At 43.4% G+C, this 18,854-nt stretch overlaps 1 protein-coding gene across 5 annotated transcripts in view; it reads right to left on the reverse strand.

Annotated features, from left to right (window-relative positions):
* The window catches only part of FMN2 (formin 2), an 872,215-nt gene that overhangs the window by 608,560 nt on the left and 244,801 nt on the right, over nt 1–18,854 (reverse strand). For all 5 annotated transcript variants that reach the window (XR_012318036.1, XR_012318035.1, XR_012318037.1 and 2 more), the window contains exon 6: nt 4,794–4,938. Coding sequence is in view for 2 of the 5 variants with exons in the window: in XM_073671454.1 (XP_073527555.1) it covers nt 4,794–4,938 (145 nt within the window). In the remaining 3 variants the exon portion in view is untranslated. The remainder of the gene's footprint in view (nt 1–4,793; nt 4,939–18,854) is intronic.

The following is an 18,854-nucleotide window of genomic DNA, read 5'->3' on the forward strand; positions in this document are numbered from 1 at the left end:
AACCGATTCTTGTGCTTACTACCCTGTCCCGTGTGTATTAGCATTACTATCCGTTCCACCAGTATCCGATGCTGTGTTGGACTCAGAGTCTGTGCCTACAGTCCTGAACCTTGGGGTCAGCTGCCACGGTACCAGGATCTGTTCTGGATTTTAACCTGATGTCCACCTGTGGCCCAAGTTTAATCACAACATTAGGGGGCTCTAGCCTCCAGGCTCTCCCCGGTCCGTGGCGCAGTGGGTCCACGATCCACGGCTCTCCCCGGTCCGTGGCGCAGTGGGTCCACGATCCACGTGTGTAACAAAAGGACTATAGCACAGCCATACTTAGCAACGCATAGAGGGAAACCACAAAAATCTCAGGCAATGCGTTTCTGACCTATACGGTCCTTAGTCTCAGCTGAGACCGCATAGGTCAGATACGTGTTGCCTGAGATTTTTGTGGTTTCCCTTTATGCCTTGCTAAGAACAGCTGTGCTATATTCCTTGTTTTTATCGTGTATTATAAATTCCCTCTTTTTTATGAATCAAGTGAGTGCTGGTCTCTTTCTGGACTTTTAATACCACAAGATGATACTTTAAGTGGAAATGCATAGATATAAGAAAATAACAATTTGGTGATATACAGATGTAATACTGCATGGGACACACAAGATGGTAACCAAGTGATGGTAAAATATAAATAAAAGGCGTGATAAGACATTTAAAAAATAAGAAGATGCCTCTGCTAAACCGCATCAATACACAATATACCTTATGATTTCATGATATACCATGAGACTAATAGATGGATGGAGGGAATAAATGAAGAAATAAAGAATGAATAGATAACATAGAAAATAACATACCAAAAATCAATGATTAAAAATAAAAGGTAAGTATAGAAATATAAGACATGTACTAATTGAGATGTAGCAGTAGATGGATATGCCATGTGTCACCCAACATATCACAACATCGTGATGTGAAAGATTACATGGAAAGAAGTGTAAAAGTAGAAGAAGATGTGTATATTGTTGACTGATGTGGTGTAGCAGAGGCATCTGTTTATTTTTTCCATATCTTTTCCCTCCCTTTATTGTTTTTTTCCCATTACTCGGTTGCCACCTTATTTGCCCCATGCATTATTACATCTGTGTATCTCCAGTATGTTATTTTCTTTTATATATACATTTGCACTTATAGCACCATCTTGTGGCCAACTTGTGGTACTGCAGCGATACCTATTTTTGATTATACAAGGTATATGACGAGACAATTTCAAATTTGTTTCAATATGATCCGACCAGGTGATACGCATGTGCGTACTGCGTCGTGGTGGCCTTCTGGTGTCAGTGCCTTCCGTGCCCCTTGACGTCATGTCACATGGCGAAGGACGCGGCAGGCGCCCAGAACCTCCTGTATACGCTTGTGTCGTGCAGCACTCAGGCCGACTCCTAATGATTGGTACCGCTTTTAAACCTCCCCTTCCTAAATGTTTATTTACACTTCCTGATAAAGGTAGCAGGGACAGTACACTCATTACTCCTTGTACCTAGCCATCTACCTTGCGGTTTTAAGACATTAGTTCAACATTGCGCTGAAATTATATTCTTTCTATAAACATGGTTTCACATGCAGCATTGTTAAATATTAATTATGGATATTCATTTTATTCTTAATTCTGAATTCTGTACCATACATTGCATAAGATTGCATCAGCCATCGTGCTAGGGTTTCTAGATGACATGCACTATTTGTGTATTTTTACTTAGTACCATAAATAGAAGAACAGCTGGTATGACCGACAATATATAACCCTGTGTTAGAGACAGGGGGGCTCTTGCCATTCCACAGGACACTGGACGAGAATCTGTGTGTGAAGAAAGCGGCTGCTGATGTAGGCCCAAGGAGAGACGTTCTTTACCCGGACACATGGTGTCATCCGGACACACGTGCTGGACACAGACAGACGCAATCTACCATCCAGAATCCCAGGGAAAGATGGGTGAATCTCAACAATTAAGCTAATTATGGACAATCACTTTGTAACTAATTATTGTATGTACCTTCTGCAATCATTCTTTTTAATAGACAACCCGAGAATAAATGAATCAATTTTTTTTATAACAATATCTTGATATTAATACTTTGAGAAGTCCTCGTTAGAAAAAAATATACAGAAAGAAGTATTTTTTTACAAGCATATTATTGGCTTTACTGTACATGTGGATTATATTTGGAAAACAATGCGAAAGAAACAAGCATTCCTCACATGTATTAAAGCTGTCAAACAGTTGCAAATCATGCACACGGAGTGATTCAAACATATCACCGAGCACGCTGTAACTACTCGGTGTTCGGCCCGAATATACTAGCCGAAAGGGTTAACCGAACATACTCGCTCATCACTAGCATATATATTTATGGTGTACTGATAATGCTATTATAATGTTATATGACAAGTTTGCTGTAAGAATTGTACTTTCTGGTGGATATATATAGCTGTTTTGAAGGGGGTTTAAATAGGGCTGTGCACTTCTGTATGTGCTGCGGTTTCTGGATTTGTGATGCTATAATAAAGCAAGTTGCTCATTAATGGATGTTGAAACCACCTTTTTTTACTCGGATTTTGCTTGGGAAAAGGGATCATTCCACATTTACTTTATGCATCTACATGGTACTGAAGCTTCATGCTGTCTCAACACCACTACTGTCACTTCTTGCTGTCAGATATCATTTTCACTCAGTATCCGCCTATTTGAAGTGGGCACTAAAACGCATTCGTCCATGTTTTGGTGCTTGCCTCAAATAGGCAAATACTGCTGAAAATGATGTCCGGCAGAGCACAAGTTACTTTGTCTGCATCATTAAAGTCACTGACCAGTCCCAGGTTCAAATTCTATTTCTCCTACACTCCAATCATTTCTTATCAATAATTTGTTCTTTATTTGTGTAATCATTTATATGTATAGCTCCTTTCTTTTCTTTGTAATTTTTCCCTCACCTGCCTAGATGGCTCCTCCATTAAATGTTCCCATTCTGGCTTCCATTTGCTGGCCCATCCTGGGTTCAGCCCCCATTTCTCCTACATTCCATACATTTCTCCTCAATACTTTGTCATCCATTAACCTTTTATCATCAATAAGTATGGACTCTTTTTTTTTCCTCTGACTTTAATTTTGAAATTGCAAGTTGAACTCCCCTCTGTTAGGTGTCAGGCGTTTTCTGGATTCAAAATGGGTCCAGAACCTTCTGTGGTCTCCTATTCCAGTCCAGCCAGGGCTGATGCTGCTCAGCATCACCATCAGTCCCAACGCCTAGCTGGTCCACGAGAAGTACAGGTTGTCTCTTGGGCCTTTGTGCCTAGCAACAGGAAGCATAGGTTGCGGAGGGAGACAGGGCTGTTAAAGTCTAAGTCCAGGTTTCTCTGTACTGAGCATGCCTGTGACATGGCGGACCGTGATTGGTGGTTTGGGAGTCAGCTGATCCGGTGACCTGGCACTGCCTGATTGGTCGCGGGTGACGTCACCAATGATGCGACGGTGGGCAGGGCTTAATCTTTAAAAGGCCCCCCCACAAACATGGTGGCGCATTCTGACCATTGAGCAGTATGCTGTTGTGTGGACGCTTGGCCTATAGAGCTCCACGTGTGCTTTAGTTGAAATAGGCAGGTGTAGTGGAAATAGGCAGGTAGCTTGGCCGTACAGACTGGCTCCGACTAGGGGGTCGCCATACACCCCGAGCAGTCTGCAAACGCCGTATTCCCGATGCCGCCTGTGAGCCACGTGGAGTGATTCTCCTCAGTCCGGTAGCACGCCGGCTGAGAGCACTTACACGCCGGCGTGAGTCACACACGCATCCTAGCATCCACTGCGTATCCCCTGTGTAGTTAACAGGACTACAGCTACTTCCCCGGTCGCACATCTCCCGTGCGGTTAACGGAGATTGAGCGAACCGCTATACCCGTTCCTGTGTGCAGTAACACAGAAGGGTTTATCATTTAAGTTGGTTGCTTTCCTTTTCACCCGGAAAGTGTTCGGCAGCAGTCCACCAGGCTGCATTGCGGACCCCGGGGTCGGTTGCGTTCCATTATAATAAATTTGTTTGCAACCGTCCCCTTAACACCCTCCCTTTCCCTATTTTCCTATTGGTTAAAGTGTTCCTGTTGGTGTTCCCTATGTAATTGGCCTTTTTGGGCCTTTAAAACCCATATGTTGCCATGTTTTGCATTTGATAAAGAAGCCGATATTCACATGTTGTGAATAAAAATCCTTAGGGCAGAGACACACTGCCGCATTTCTCGTGATAGGATCGCATTATAAATCTCGTACTGGCCGGCATCTCTCCTGACCCAAGCTTTACAGCTGTAAAGAAATCCATCATGCTGTCATGCTCAGGTCAGGAGCGGTGCCGGCCAGTCCGTTCAGTGCGATGCGATCCTCTGTCCTTATTCTCATCATTATTTCTGAAGAACTGATTTACTCCAGCAGCACAGCCCACCTTACGTGTTCATCCAACTGGATCCATTAAAGTCATTGGTGCTTTCAGCGCAAACATCCAAATCCCGCTTTTCAGGACTTCATACACTGACGAGTGGAAAAAAAGATGTCAACATACCCTAATATACTGTAATTTGGTACCCCTCATTGTTATTACAAGTAAATATTTTCATACTTCATTATTTCATTGTGCCTCATACTCTTCTGTTTTTGAGTTAATAATTATATTTCTAATTAGGAATATTTATCATGGAGCTACTGACCAAATAGGAGATAATCAAAGTATTATAATAAATAAAGAATATAAAGACTTACCTGTTTTGATTTGGTCTTGGTTATAGTGTCAGAAATAGGTTTCTTTTTTTCTTTTACTGCAGTTTTGGAAAAAAGACTTTCAAGTTCATGGACATCTACGTTTGGCTCACTGACTACTTCCCAAATGAGAGGGCTGCTCAAATCTCTAAGATGAAACAAAAAAAACTTTTAAGGTCAGACAATACTTCATGTAGACAAATTACCCTAATGAACAATGAACAGTAAATCAAGCTCTACATCATATCGTGTAGTAGAATTAGACAAAATATTAACCAGTTTCTGTCACAGATCAGAATTACAGATCCAAATCAGGTCAGAAAGTGCCTGGTAATGGATATGGATGTTTCAACATATATGTTTGTAGTGGACTATACTTTGTAAGTCTTAAAGGGGTTATTGACTATTAGGATAACCCCTTCTCAAGTTGAATGTTTGGCGCCGATAAAATAAAAACACTTATACTCACCGCTGGCGCTGTTCCAGCGGTGCCAGCACTCGAGTTCCCGGGGCTCACGTGCGGTTGTTATGTCACGTGAGCCCTGCGGCCAATCAGCCCTGGCGTCACTGTCCCCGTCTTCAGACAAATCGAACATCAAAAGGAAGCCAAAGAGCAGTTGCAGTACTGCCTTCCTGTTGATGCTCAATACTTCAGAAGGCGGGAACAGTGAAGCTGGCGCTGATTGGGCACAGGGCTCACATTTTATAAAACCGCACGAGAGTCCCGGGAACGCGGGTGCTATCATCACTGGAACAGCGCCAGCATGGAAGGTGAGTAGAAGTGTTTTTATTTTGTCAGTGCCAAACATTCAGATCGAGAAGGGGTTTTCCTAGTAGTGGACAACCCCTTTAATAAACAGATGAATGTAAGCTACAAATATGAAACGTTAGAATTTCAACTTTATTTTGTGAAGACAGAAATTATCCCAACGGAATGCATAAAAAAGAAAAAATAATATCTAAAAGTGAAGTTCAGTTCGCTGTATAAAATGGAAAAAAAATTTGAGCACTGCAAAGTGTATTTCATAATGTATAATTAACTAAACAATTTGACCGACATTTATAAATGAGTGACAACTGTGGCAGTTTACTGGCTGCAGTAGAAGAAGAGAGAAGAACAGAAGGGGCCTAATACAGCAGTACAACTGGGACTATTTGTAAATAAAGAAAGGGTGGTCAAGCCTTTTAAATAAAAATTAGATCTAGAAATGTTACATAAAAGTTGACTGACAACACAGATACATTTATACCATCAAGAGTATGTAGATTTTACAGTGCTAGTATGTAGCCAAAGGCAAGATGCTAAGTCTACCACAAAGTGCATCTAAGGACTTTCACAAAATACATGTAAGTCTCAATGTACTGACTAAGTATATACAATGAGACTATATAATTATTTGTATACGTCACCAATATCCTAAATGGAATTTTCATTCTAAACTATTAACCATATAATATTTACAGCCATGGCCGAAACTGTTGGCACCCTTGAAATTGTTCCAGAAAATGAAGTATTTCGCCCAGAAAATTATTGCAATTACACATGTTTTGTTATACGCATGTTTATTTCCTTTGTGTGTATTGGAACAACACGAAAAACAGAAAAAAAGGCAAATTGGACATCATTTCACACAACCCAAAAAATGGGCAGGACAAAATTGTTGGCACCTTTCCAAAATTGTGGTTAAACTTTGTTTCAAGCATTTGATGCTCATTCAAAATCACCTGTGGCAAGTAACAGGTGTGGGCAATATGAAAATCACACCTGAAACCAGGTAAAAAGGGGAGAAGTTGACTCAATATTTGCATTGTGTGTCTGTGTATGCCACACTAAGCATGGAGAACAGAAAGAGGACTGTCTAAGGAGTTGAGAACCAAAATTGTTGAAAAATATCAACAATCTCAAGGCTACAAGTCCGTCTCCAGAGATCTTGATGTTTCTTTGTCTACGATGCGCAACATAATCAAGAAGTTTACAACCCATGGTACTGTAGCTAATCTCCCTGGATGTGGATGGCAAAGAAAAATTGATGAAAGGTCGCAACGCAGGATAAAATGGATGGTGGATAAGCAGCCCCAATCAAGTTCCAGAAATTCAAGCTGTCCTGCAGGCTCAGAGTGCATCAGTGTCAGCGTGAACTATCCATAGACATTTGAATGAAATGAAACGCTTTGGCAGGAGACCCAGGAGGACCCCACTGATAACACAGAAAGATAAAAAAGCTAGACTGCAGTTTGCCAATATGTGCCTGAGTAAGCCAAACTCCTTTTGGGAAAGAGTCTTGTGGACAGATTAGACCAAGATAGAACTTTTTGGTAGAGTATATCATTCAATTGTTTACCGAAAACGGAGTGAGGCCTACAAAGAAAAGAACACTGTACCTACAGTCAAACATGGTGGAAGGTTAAAGATGTTTTGGGGTTGTTTTGCAGCCTTTGGCACTGGATAGCTTGACTGTGTGCAAGGCATTATGAAATCTGAAGACTACCAAAGGATTTTGGGTAGCAATGTAGTACCCAGTGTCAGAAAGCTGGGTTTGTGTCCTAGCTCATGGGTCTTCCAGCAGGACAATGACCCCAAACATACTTCAAGATGCACCCAGAAATGGATGGAAGTAAAGCGCAGGAGAGTTCCGAAGTGGCCAGCAATGAGTCCGGATCGAAATCCCATTGGACATCTGTGGAGAGATCTTAAACTTACTGCTGGGAGGAGGCACTCTTTAAATATGAGGGAGCTGGAGCAGTTTGCAAAAGAAGAGTGGTCCAAAATTCCAGTTAAGAGGTGTAAGAAGCTTGTTTATGGTTATAGGAAATGACTGATTGCAGTTATTTATTTAAAAGGGTGTGCAACCAAATTTTAAGTCGAGGGTGCCAACAATTTTACAATTTTTTCCAGCCCATTTTTTGGGGGGTTTGTGTGAAATTCAAAGCCGATTTGCCTTCTTTTCTCTTTTTTTAAGCAATTGAGATCTATCAGTCTGGAAAAGTTTATAAAGCCATTTCTAAAACTTTGGTACTCCAGCGAACTACAGTGAGAGCCATTATCCACAAATGGCAAAAACATGGAACAGTGGTGAACCTTCCCAGGAGTGGCTGACCAAAATTACCCCAAGAGTGCAGCGATGACTCATCCAAGAGGTCACAAAAGACCACACAACAACATCCAAAGAACTGCAAGCCTCACTAGCCTCAGTTAACCCCTTTCCAACCTTGGACATATGAGTACGTCAATGATTGTATCCCTGCACTCCATGCGGGCTCCGGCGATGAGGCTTTTCCCACATCCTTTACTCTGTTCTTTGATCTGGTTTGGACAACATGATTATCTTTTTAATATAGGACTATTGGTACCCCTGTGCATGGTGCTGGCAGAGTGTCATCACTTAGGACCTCTAACAATTGCCTTTTATCATCTTTGTGATCAGGTTTAGTGGGTCTTTATTTTCCACTTCATCATCATACTTCTTATCTGGTTACATACTTTGTGCTTACTTGTTTACGTCCTTTTGGATATCACCTCTGCTCATTGGGTATTATTGTGTTACCATGGACTGCACTTTCCCAGTGGGTCATGTTAGGTTCTTTAATATAATTCTGATATATGTGATTTCGTCTATACCAGGGCATTGGAGGTTTGACATTAGCTATATTGTGAGCAAATCAATGTTTATTGTTTCCCATTATTGGGGTTTTCATTGGTTTTAATTTTGTTGTTTTTTGTCCTTTTGTCTACTTGATTAATAAATTTGTATTTATTAAAGGTGTATCCCCAGTTTTTGCATGTCTTTTCTTTGCTCCGGCGATGAGCCCGCATGTTTTAGGGCACATGACGGCACATCTGTACAGCTGTCATGTGGCCCTAATAGCCGAGGGTGGAATCGTGATCCACCCATGGCTGTTAACATGATAAATGCCACTGTCAATCTTTGACAGCGGCATTTAACATGTTTGCACTGGAAGCGTGTCACTAACTCTGCCCGTGTCACATGACCGCGGGTCGCCAATGAGTTGACATGACAATCCGGGGTCTGCAGGAGACCCCTGCGGTTGTCATTGCTGGGATGCTATGAGCGCTGCCTAGCAGTCGGTGATCATAGCAGGTGAGCACTTTTTCTACACATAACAGGGCTGAAGACCTGCTGTGAATAGCACAGGCGATCGGAAGATCGCAGCTTCTACTCTGCCATGGAGGCATTTGAAGAAAATGTAAGGTAAAAAAAAAACGTTTTTAAAAATATAAAAAAATATATATAAAAGTACAAATGACTCCTCTTTTGCCCCATTCAAAATAACACAATAAAAAAATAAGGTATCGCTGTGTTCAGAATCGCCCGATCAATATAAAAAAATAATTAATCCGATCGGTAAACGGCGTAACGAGAAAAAAAATCAAAACGCCAGAATTAAATTATTTTGGTCGACGCAACATTGCAATAACAGGCGATCAAAACATCGTATCTACACCAAAATGGTATTAATATAAACATCAACTTGGCGCGCAAAGAATAAGCCATCACCTGGCCCCAGATCCCGAAAAATAAAAAACGCAATGGCTCTCGGAAAATGGCGTAATTTTTTTTTTTTTTTGCAAATACTGGATTTTTTTTCACCACTTAAAAAAGAACCTATATATGTTTGGTATCTACGAACTCGTAATGACCTAGCATTTAGTGAACACTGAAAAAAAAACAACGAAAAACAATTGTGGAATTGCATTTTTTTTTTTACAATTTTATCGCACTTTGAATTTTTTTCCCGTTTTCCAGTACACAATATGGTTAACCCAATGGTGTTCTTCAAAAGTACAACTCGTCCCGCAAAAAAACAAGTTCTCACATGACTATATTGACCTAAAAATAAAAAAGTTATGGCTAAGAAAAAGGGGAGCAAAAAACAATAACAAAAATGGAAAAACCCAAGGTGGTAAAGGGGTTAAGGTCAGTGTTCGTGACTCCACCATAAGAAAGGGACTGGGCAAAAATGGCATGCATGGCAGAGTTCCAAGATGAAAACCACTGCTGAGCAAAAAGATCATGAAGACTCATCTCAGTTTTGCCAGAAAACATCTTGATAATCGCCAAGACTTTTGGGAGCATACTCTGTGGACTGATGAGACAAAGGTTGAACTTTTTGGAAGGTTTATGTCCCATTACATATAGCATATAAGTAACACAGCATTTCATAAAAGGAACATCTTCCCAACAGTAAAATATGGTGGCGATAGTGTGATGGCCTGGGGCTGTTTTGCTGCTTAAGGACTTGGAAGACTTGCTGTGGTAAATGGAACCATGAATTCTGCTGTCTACCAAAAAATCTTGAAGAAGAATATCCAGCCATCTGTTTGTGACCTCAAGCTGAAGTGCACTTAGGTTATGCAGCATGACAATGATCCAAAACACACCAGCAAGTCCACCTTTGAATGGCTTAAGAAAAACAAAATGAAGACTTTGGAGTGGCCTACTCAAAGTCCTGATTTTAATCCGATTGAGATGCTGTGGCATGACCTTAAAAAGGCAGTTCATGCTCGAAGTCCTTCAATGTGGCTGAATTACAACTATTTTGCAAAGATGAGTTGGCCAAAATTCCTCCAGAGCGTTGTAAAAGTCTCACTGTCAGTTATCGCAAACGCTTGATTGCAGTTGTTGCTACTAAGGGTGGCCCAATCAGTTATTAGGTTTAGGGGGCAATCACTTTTTGACACAGGCCCCTCTAGGTTTGGATTTCTTTTTCCCTTAGTGATAAAGACCTTCATTTAAAAACTGCATTTTTTACTTGTGTTATCTTTGTCTAATATTTAAATTTGTTTTGTGATCTAAAACATTTAAGTGTGAGAAACATGCAAAAGAATAAGAAATCAGGAAAAGAAAAATCACTTTTTCACACCACTGTGTATGTGTGTATGTATATGTGTGTATATATACAGCTCTGGCAAAAATTAAGAGACCACTGCACAGTTTTCTAAAAATCACCATCTCTACATGTCTGACAGCCATTCCATTCCCGTGTCAGTTGAATTCCAACCTCATTCTACTTAATGTGCTTCCGATTAGGTGATCACCTGAACCAAATCTTATGTAATGAGAGAAAGTATAAAAAACACTGTTGTGGTCTTCATAATCCTCTTGCAATAGGACAAGCTGGATGGCAAAACAAGTGCTAGGAATAGCCCAAAAGTAATTTGAATGAAAAAATAACTTTTAACCATGCCAAAGGAGTTGAAAAGAAAAGTCTTGAGTGAGGAAAAGAAGGGCTCAATTCTGGCTTTACTAGCAGAGGGATACAGTAAGCGTCATGTAGCCTCCATCCTTAAAATTTCGAAGACGGCAGTCTATTACAATAAGGTCAAGCAGCAGACATTGGGGACAACAAAGCTACAGACCGGCAGAGGGTGAAAGAGACTCTCCACTGACCGGGATGACCGTCATCTTATTCGAATGTCACTCAGCAACCGCAGGATGACATCAAGTGACCTACAAAAGGTATGGCAAATTGAAGCTGGGGTGAAGTGCACAGCAAGAACAGTTCGTAACAGGCTCCTAGAGGCAGGTCTCAAGTCATGTAAAGCTAGAAAAAAGCCTTTCATCAATGAGAAGCAAAGGAGAGCCAGGCTAAAGTTTGCCAAAGACCATAAGGATTGGACCATAGAGGACTGGAGTAAGGTAATCTTCTCTGATGAGTCTAATTTTCAGCTTTGCCCAACACCTGGTCGTCTAATGGTTAGACGGAGACCTGGAGAGGCATACAAGCCACAGTGTCTTGCACCCACTGTGAAATTTGGTGGAGGATCAGTGATGATCTGGGGATGCTTCAGCAAGGCTGGAATTAGGCAGGTTAATCCTTGCGAAGGACGTATGAATCAAGCCGCATACAAGGTTATCCTTGAAAAACACTTGCTTTCTTCTGCTCAGGCAATGTTCCCCAACTCTGAGGACTGTTTTTTCCAGCAGGACAATGCCCTATGCCACACCAGCTAGGTCAATCAATGTGTGGATGAAGGAGCACCACATCAAGACCCCGTCATGGCTGCCCAATCTCCAGACCTGAACCCCATTGAAAACCTCTGGAATGTAATCAAGAGGAAGATGTATAGTCAAAAGCCATCAAACAAAGAAGAACTGCTTAAATTTTTGTGCCAGGAGTGGCATAAGGTCACCCAAAAGCAGTTTGAAAGAAAGGTAGAAAGCATGCCAAGACGCATGAAAGCTGTGACTAAAAATCATGGTTATTCCATCAAATACTGATTTCTGAGCTGTTCCTGAGTTAAAACATGAGTATTGTTGTTTCTAAATGAATAAGAACTTGTTTTCTTCGCATTATTTGAAGCCTGAAAGCACCGTTTCTTTTTTATTATTTTGACGATTTCTCATTTGCTGCAAATAAATACAAATTTTTTAGCTTTGACTTTCGGAGACATTTTGTCAGTAGTTTATAGAATAAAACAACAATGTATATTTAACTCAAAAAAATACCTATAAAGAGAAAAATCAGAGAAAATGAAAATTTTGCAGTAGTCTCTTAATTATTGCCAGAGCTGTATAATATATATATATATACTAGATGGTGGCCCGATTCTAACGCATCGGGTATTCTAGAATATGTATGTAGTTTATTTATGAAGATTTAAGAATAATGCAATGAATACACAGGATTTTCCGGGTAAAGTATATACATTATCATTAAATTTTATTGCTCATAGAACTTAATACAACTGAATGAAATTATTAAACAGATCATCAAAATATATAAACTATTACATGAATATCTAACTGTATTTAAATAAATCATCAGACGAAAGACGTACATTGACACTGTTAGGCATCGGGCATTTGCTGGATTTGAAATGGGTCCAGAACCTTCTGTGGTCTCTCATTCTGGTTCAGCTGGGGCTGATGCTGCTCAGCATTGTCGTTAGTCCCAACGCCTAGCTAGTCCACGAGACGTACAGGTTGTCTCTCGAGTCTTTGTTCCTAGCAGCATGAAGGATAGGTTGCGGAGGGAGACAGGGCTGTTAAAGCCTAAGTCCAGGATTCTCTGTACTGAGCATGCCCGTGACATGGCGGACTGTGATTGGTGGTTTGGGAGTCAGCTGATCCGGTGACCTCGCACAGTCTGATTGGTCGCGGGTGACGTCACCAATGGTGCGACGGTGGGCAGGGCTTAATCTTTAAAAAGCCCGCCCACACACATGGCGGGCGCTCTGATCTTTGAGCTGTGATAGTGTTGTGTGGATGCTTGGTCTCTTGGGCTCCACGTGTGCTTTAGTTTCTGGCAGGCAGGTTTAGTGGAAATAGGCAGGCTAGATGAAATAGGCACGTAGCTTCATCTGACAGTCTGGCTCTGACAAAGGGGTCGCCTTACACCCCGAGCAGTCTGCAGACACCCTATTCCCGGTACCACCTGTAAGCCACGTGGAGAGATACTCTTCAGTCCGGTAGCACGCCGGCTGGGGGCACGTATTCGCCGGCGTGAGTCACACACGCATCCTAGCGCCAACAGTGTAGTCCCTGTGCTGCAACAGGACTACAGATATATTTTTTATCACACATCTCTCATGCAGTTAACGGAGATAGTGCGAATCCCTATTCCCGTTCCGGTGTGCTGTAACACGGAGGGGATTGCTATTTAAGTTGGTTGTTTCCTTCTCACCCAGAAGGTGTTCGGCCGCAGTCCACCAGGCTGCATCGCGGACCCCGGGTTCGGTTGCGTTCCATTATAATAAAGTTGTTTGCAACTGTCCCCTTAACAGTATCAGAGAGCCAGGGTCTTGCCGAACATGGCTGACAACCAGCAACTGCAGCGCTATATACAGCAACTTGAGGCCAGACTTAGGACTCTGGAACAAGCTGACCCGGTAGCTGATATCCCTGCAGTAGCTACCCAAGCGGCTTCTCAAGCAGCCAATCTGGTCAACTCGGCTGCGGTAAATGCTGCGGCAGCTGCAATTGCTCCATCACCCCGTTTTGCTCTCCCGGAAAAATTTTCTGGTGACAGCAGATTTTGCAGATGTTTCATTAACCTATGCTCCATTCAATTGGAGATGATGGAGGCACGGTTCCCCTCCGAAAGGGCCAAAGTGGGATATGTCATCTCGTTACTCTCCCACAGGGCTCTGGAGTGGGCTACTCCTCTGTGGGAGCGCAATGACCCGGTAGTGGCTAATGGGGATCTCTTTCTTAATGCCCTAAAGAGTGTTTTCCTTGGTCTTCACGTCACGCATGATACGGCTCTTAAGCTTCTTGCGTTGGTCCAGGGTTCGGTCACCGCCAGCCACTATGCCATCCAGTTCAGAACCTTAGCGGTTGAATTGGATTGGTCTGAGCGGTCTTTAATCCCGGTGTTCTGGAAGGGTCTGGCTGGGCATATTAAAAATGCTCTATCTACCAGAGAGATTCCAACCTCCCTGGAGGAGTTAATCTCTCTCGCTAACCGTATAGATTTGCGTCATGCAGAACACAAGTTAGAGCTGGAGGTCGCCAGACCTCAGTGTCGGTTGGCACCATCCTTCTCTAGACCCATTTCCAAACCCGCGACTCCCGACCCGGAGCCTGAGGCTATGGATATATCCCGAACTGAGTCTAGCTCTTCTCGTTCCCAACCTGCACATCTCTTGGAGTCCCCCGTTAATAAGGGTTCCAAGCAGTCGGGAAAACGAGTGTGTCTAACCACCGTTGGAGGAGGTGTGTTAGATTCCAGGGCTTCTTCCTCCAAATTATTGTATAAGGTGACATTGTCCTTCGGAGCATCCGCGGTTACTGCCAAGGCGTGGGTGGATTCTGGCGCCGATGGCAATTTTTTGTCATCTACGTTTGCCCAGAGGCATGCCATCCCTATAGAGTTACTGCCAAGACCAATGAACATTGGGGTAGTCAACGGTTCACTCCTGGACACGCAAATCACCCACCAGTCGATTCCCCTCACCATGTCATTTCCTCAGGGTCACCGGGAGGTTATCTCCTTTCTTATTATTCCCGGTGGATTAGATGAGGTGTTATTGGGTCTTCCATGGTTACGTTGTCACACTCCACACATTGACTGGAATACGGGGAGAATTTCTTCCTGGAGTGAGAATTGTGTGTCTCAGTGTATGGTTACAGTCACCCGGAGGGTAGTCTCTGACCCTTCTACCGATGTGGCCCCCGGCACAGACCCTCTGTCTGTCCCCAAGACCCAGGTCTTGTCAGATTATGTCAAAAAGAACCCTCGGGTAGACCTTTTGTCCCAGTCCATGGATACGGCTGAGGACGATGATGAGCCCAGGCTCACCATTAATTCGGGAGGTATGCGGAGGGTGGGGAGGGTGGCTCCAGTGTCCTTAAACCAGGTTCCTTCAGGGAGGTCATTCGTTCCCCCTAATCTACAAAATGAGGTGCTCTCCTGGGCTCATGCCCCTAAGATCGGAGCCCATTTTGGGGTCAAACGTACCACAAAGTCCCTTCAACGGTCCTATTGGTGGCCCCGGTGGCGGCAGGACGTTAAGGAATATGTTCTTGCGTGTGCCTTCTGTGCGAGAGATAAATCATCCCGTCAAAGTCCGGCTGGCCTTCTCCACTACCTTCTCCATTACCCGTGGCGGACTCCACAGATAGTGAGTCGGCTGACACTCTTCGTCGTCCTGCTCCCGCATTCTATCCGAGCGACAGAGTGTGGCTCACGGCTCGCAATACTAAAGTACGCGGGGAATCTGCTAAGTTTACCCCCCGCTTTATTGGTCCTTTCAACATTTTGGCCCAAGTAAACTCTGCAATGTACCGGTTACAGTTACCACGACACCTGAGGAGTCACGACACTTTCCATGTGTTGCTCCTTAAACCCGTTCACCTGACAAAACTCGCTGAACCCCAACCTGTTACAGACACCAGGGGTGATAATCTCGAGGTGCAGGCTATTATGGGGTCTAAGATGGTTCGTGGGAAAAAAGGTTACCCAGTACACTGGAGGGGCCATGGATCTGAGGATCATCCCTGGGAGCCGGTGGACCACATTCTTGCTCCCCTGCTCGTTGAGGAAAATGAGCGTCAAGTGGAGGGGGATAATGTTAGGTGTCTGCTGGATTTGAAATGGGTCCAGAACCTTCTGTGGTCTCCTATTGCGGTCCAGCCAGGGCTGATGCTGCTCAGCATCGTTGTCAGTCCCAACGCCTAGCTGGTCCACGAGATGTACAGGTTGTCTCTTGAGTCTTTGTTCCTAGCAACATGAAGGATAGGTTGCGGAGGGAGACAGGGCTGTTAAAGCCTAAGTCCAGGATTCTCTGTACTGAGCATGCCCGTGACATGGCGGACCGTGATTGGTGGTTTGGGAGTCAGCTGATCCGGTGACCAGGCACCACCTGATTGCTCGCGGGTGACGTCACCAATGGTGCTACGGTGGGCAGGGCTTAATCTTTAAAAAGCCCGCCCACAAACATGGCGGGTGCTGTGATCTTTGAGCTGTGATGGTGTTGTGTGGACGCTTGGTCTCTTGGGCTCCACGTGTGCTTTAGTTTCTGGCAGGCAGGTTTAGTAGAAATAGGCAGGCTAGATGAAATAGGCAGGTAGCTTCATCTGACAGTCTGGCTCTGACAAAGGGGTCGCCTTACACCCCGAGCAGTCTGCAGACACCCTATTCCCGGTACCACCTGTAAGCCACGTGGAGAGATACTCCTCAGTCCGGTAGCACGCCGGCTGGGGGCACGTATTCGCCGGCGTGAGTCACACACGCACCCTAGCGCCAACAGTGTAGTCCCTGTGCTGCAACAGGACTACAGATATATTATTTATCGCACATCTCTCGTGCAGTTAACGGAGATAGTGCGAATCCCTATTCCCGTTCCGGTGTGCTGTAACACGGAGGAGATTGCTATTTAAGTTGGTTGCTTCCTTCTCACCCGGAAGGTGTTCGGCCGGAGTCCATCAGGCTGCATCGCGGACCCCAGGTTCGGTTGCGTTCCATTATAATAAAGTTGTTTGCAACCGTCCCCTTAACAGACACTATAATATATTTGTTAACAATATCAGCCCAAAATATTTTTGTACACCACATTTCTTGTGAATACATTTTGACTATCTATAAGCAACTTTCCTTGTAAAGGAAAAACAGGCTCCGGTAGATATATGCCAACACGGTGTTGAGTTTGACCTTGTGACTTGTTTATTGTCATTGCAAAAGCTGTTTTTACTGGAAACTGTCGACGCCAAAGCCTAAATGGAAGACCGGTGTCCGAAGGACATAAATCAATGCGTGGAATGAACACTTTGTCTCCTTTTGCTGATCCAGTGATCACTCTTGCTTGAATTACGTGGGAATGGAGTCCAGTAACAATAAGGAGAGTTCCATTACATAGACCATTTTTTGTATTTAGATTCCGCAGCAACATTACAATTGTTCCAACTTTGAGTTGTAGTCTGTGGGATGGCATTCCTGATGGCGTAAGACTATTTAAAAATTCAACTGGATAATGCTCTCATTCATCTTCATTGTCTACATCCACTGAATCATCACTTTTGTACAACTTATACTCTCCAGGCATTCTATCCATTACACAGGAATTTAGCAGAGCCACGTCATCGTTCTTGGGACAGAGAATTGCATGGGAAGAGGCCCTCTCAACACTGCTTTGGTCGTTCACATCAATTTCAACGCATTGTCCAAAAACATCACTTACAATGCAGTCAGTGCACAACATGTCTTTTGGTATTTCAATAATGTCTTCTCCAAGGTTCGTTGCTAAGTTCATCGTTACCAAGTTTAAGAAGCCACTTGCTGTACTCTGGGTCAGAAGATCGCATTTTGTTAATTAGTTGGAGTTTATTAAACTGTTTCCAAAGGTCAGCCATTTTTAAGCTGAACTCAATAACATCTGTTCTTGTTCCATTTGGTATGGCTGGAAGGCATTGCCTAAAATCTCCGCCAATGACAAAAACTTTACCTCCAAACGGAATTAAAAAATTTTCAGCAACATTTGTAATGAGTACTTCACGCAGAAGTCTGTCAATTAAGCTCAAAGCGTATTGAGGTGCCATGGTGCACTCATCAAGAATCAAAAGATTTGCGTTGTTTAACTGTCTTCCGGCAAATGTGTCTTGTTTTATTCTGGAAAAGGAGATTTCGTTGACTGGGGAGGAGTCCTGAGGAGATAATTTGCATATTCCCACTGCATTTTGGGGTAAGTGAAGAGTCTCCGTGAGCTCAAAGAACACTGGATTTTGGCTGTTGGAGCTGAAAAGAGGACATCGGTAAACCAGGGGAGGAGTCCTGAGGAGATAATTTGCATATTCCCACTGCATTTTGGGGTAAGTGAAGAGTCTCCGTGAGCTCAAAGAACACTGGATTTTGGCTGTTGGAGCTGAAAAGAGGACATCGGTAAACCAGGGGAGGAGTCCTGAGGAGATAATTTGCATATTCCCACTGCATTTTGGGGTAAGTGAAGAGTCTCCGTGAGCTCAAAGAACACTGGATTTTGGCTGTTGGAGCTGAAAAGAGGACATCGGTAAACCAGGGGAGGAGTCCTGAGGAGATAATTTGCATATTCCCACTGCATTTTGGGGTAAGTGAAGAGTCTCCGTGAGCTCAAAGAACACTGGATTTTGGCTGTTGGAGCTGAAAAGAGGACATCGGTAAACCAGGGGAGGAGTCCTGAGGAGATAATTTGCATATTCCCACTGCATTTTGGGGTAAGTGAAGAGTCTCCGTGAGCTCAAAGAACACTGGATTTTGGCTGTTGGAGCTGAAAAGAGGACATCGGTAAACCAGGGGAGGAGTCCTGAGGAGATAATTTGCATATTCCCACTGCATTTTGGGGTAAGTGAAGAGTCTCCGTGAGCTCAAAGAACACTGGATTTTGGCTGTTGGAGCTGAAAAGAGGACATCGGTAAACCAGGGGAGGAGTCCTGAGGAGATAATTTGCATATTCCCACTGCATTTTGGGGTAAGTGAAGAGTCTCCGTGAGCTCAAAGAACACTGGATTTTGGCTGTTGGAGCTGAAAAGAGGACATCGGTAAACCAGGGGAGGAGTCCTGAGGAGATAATTTGCATATTCCCACTGCATTTTGGGGTAAGTGAAGAGTCTCCGTGAGCTCAAAGAACAC

Source organism: Phyllobates terribilis, unplaced genomic scaffold, assembly GCF_046119375.1.
Source record: "Phyllobates terribilis strain yellow unplaced genomic scaffold, ASM4611937v1 Scaffold_3__8_contigs__length_932513732, whole genome shotgun sequence".
NCBI classification, from domain to species: Eukaryota; Metazoa; Chordata; class Amphibia; order Anura; family Dendrobatidae; genus Phyllobates; species Phyllobates terribilis.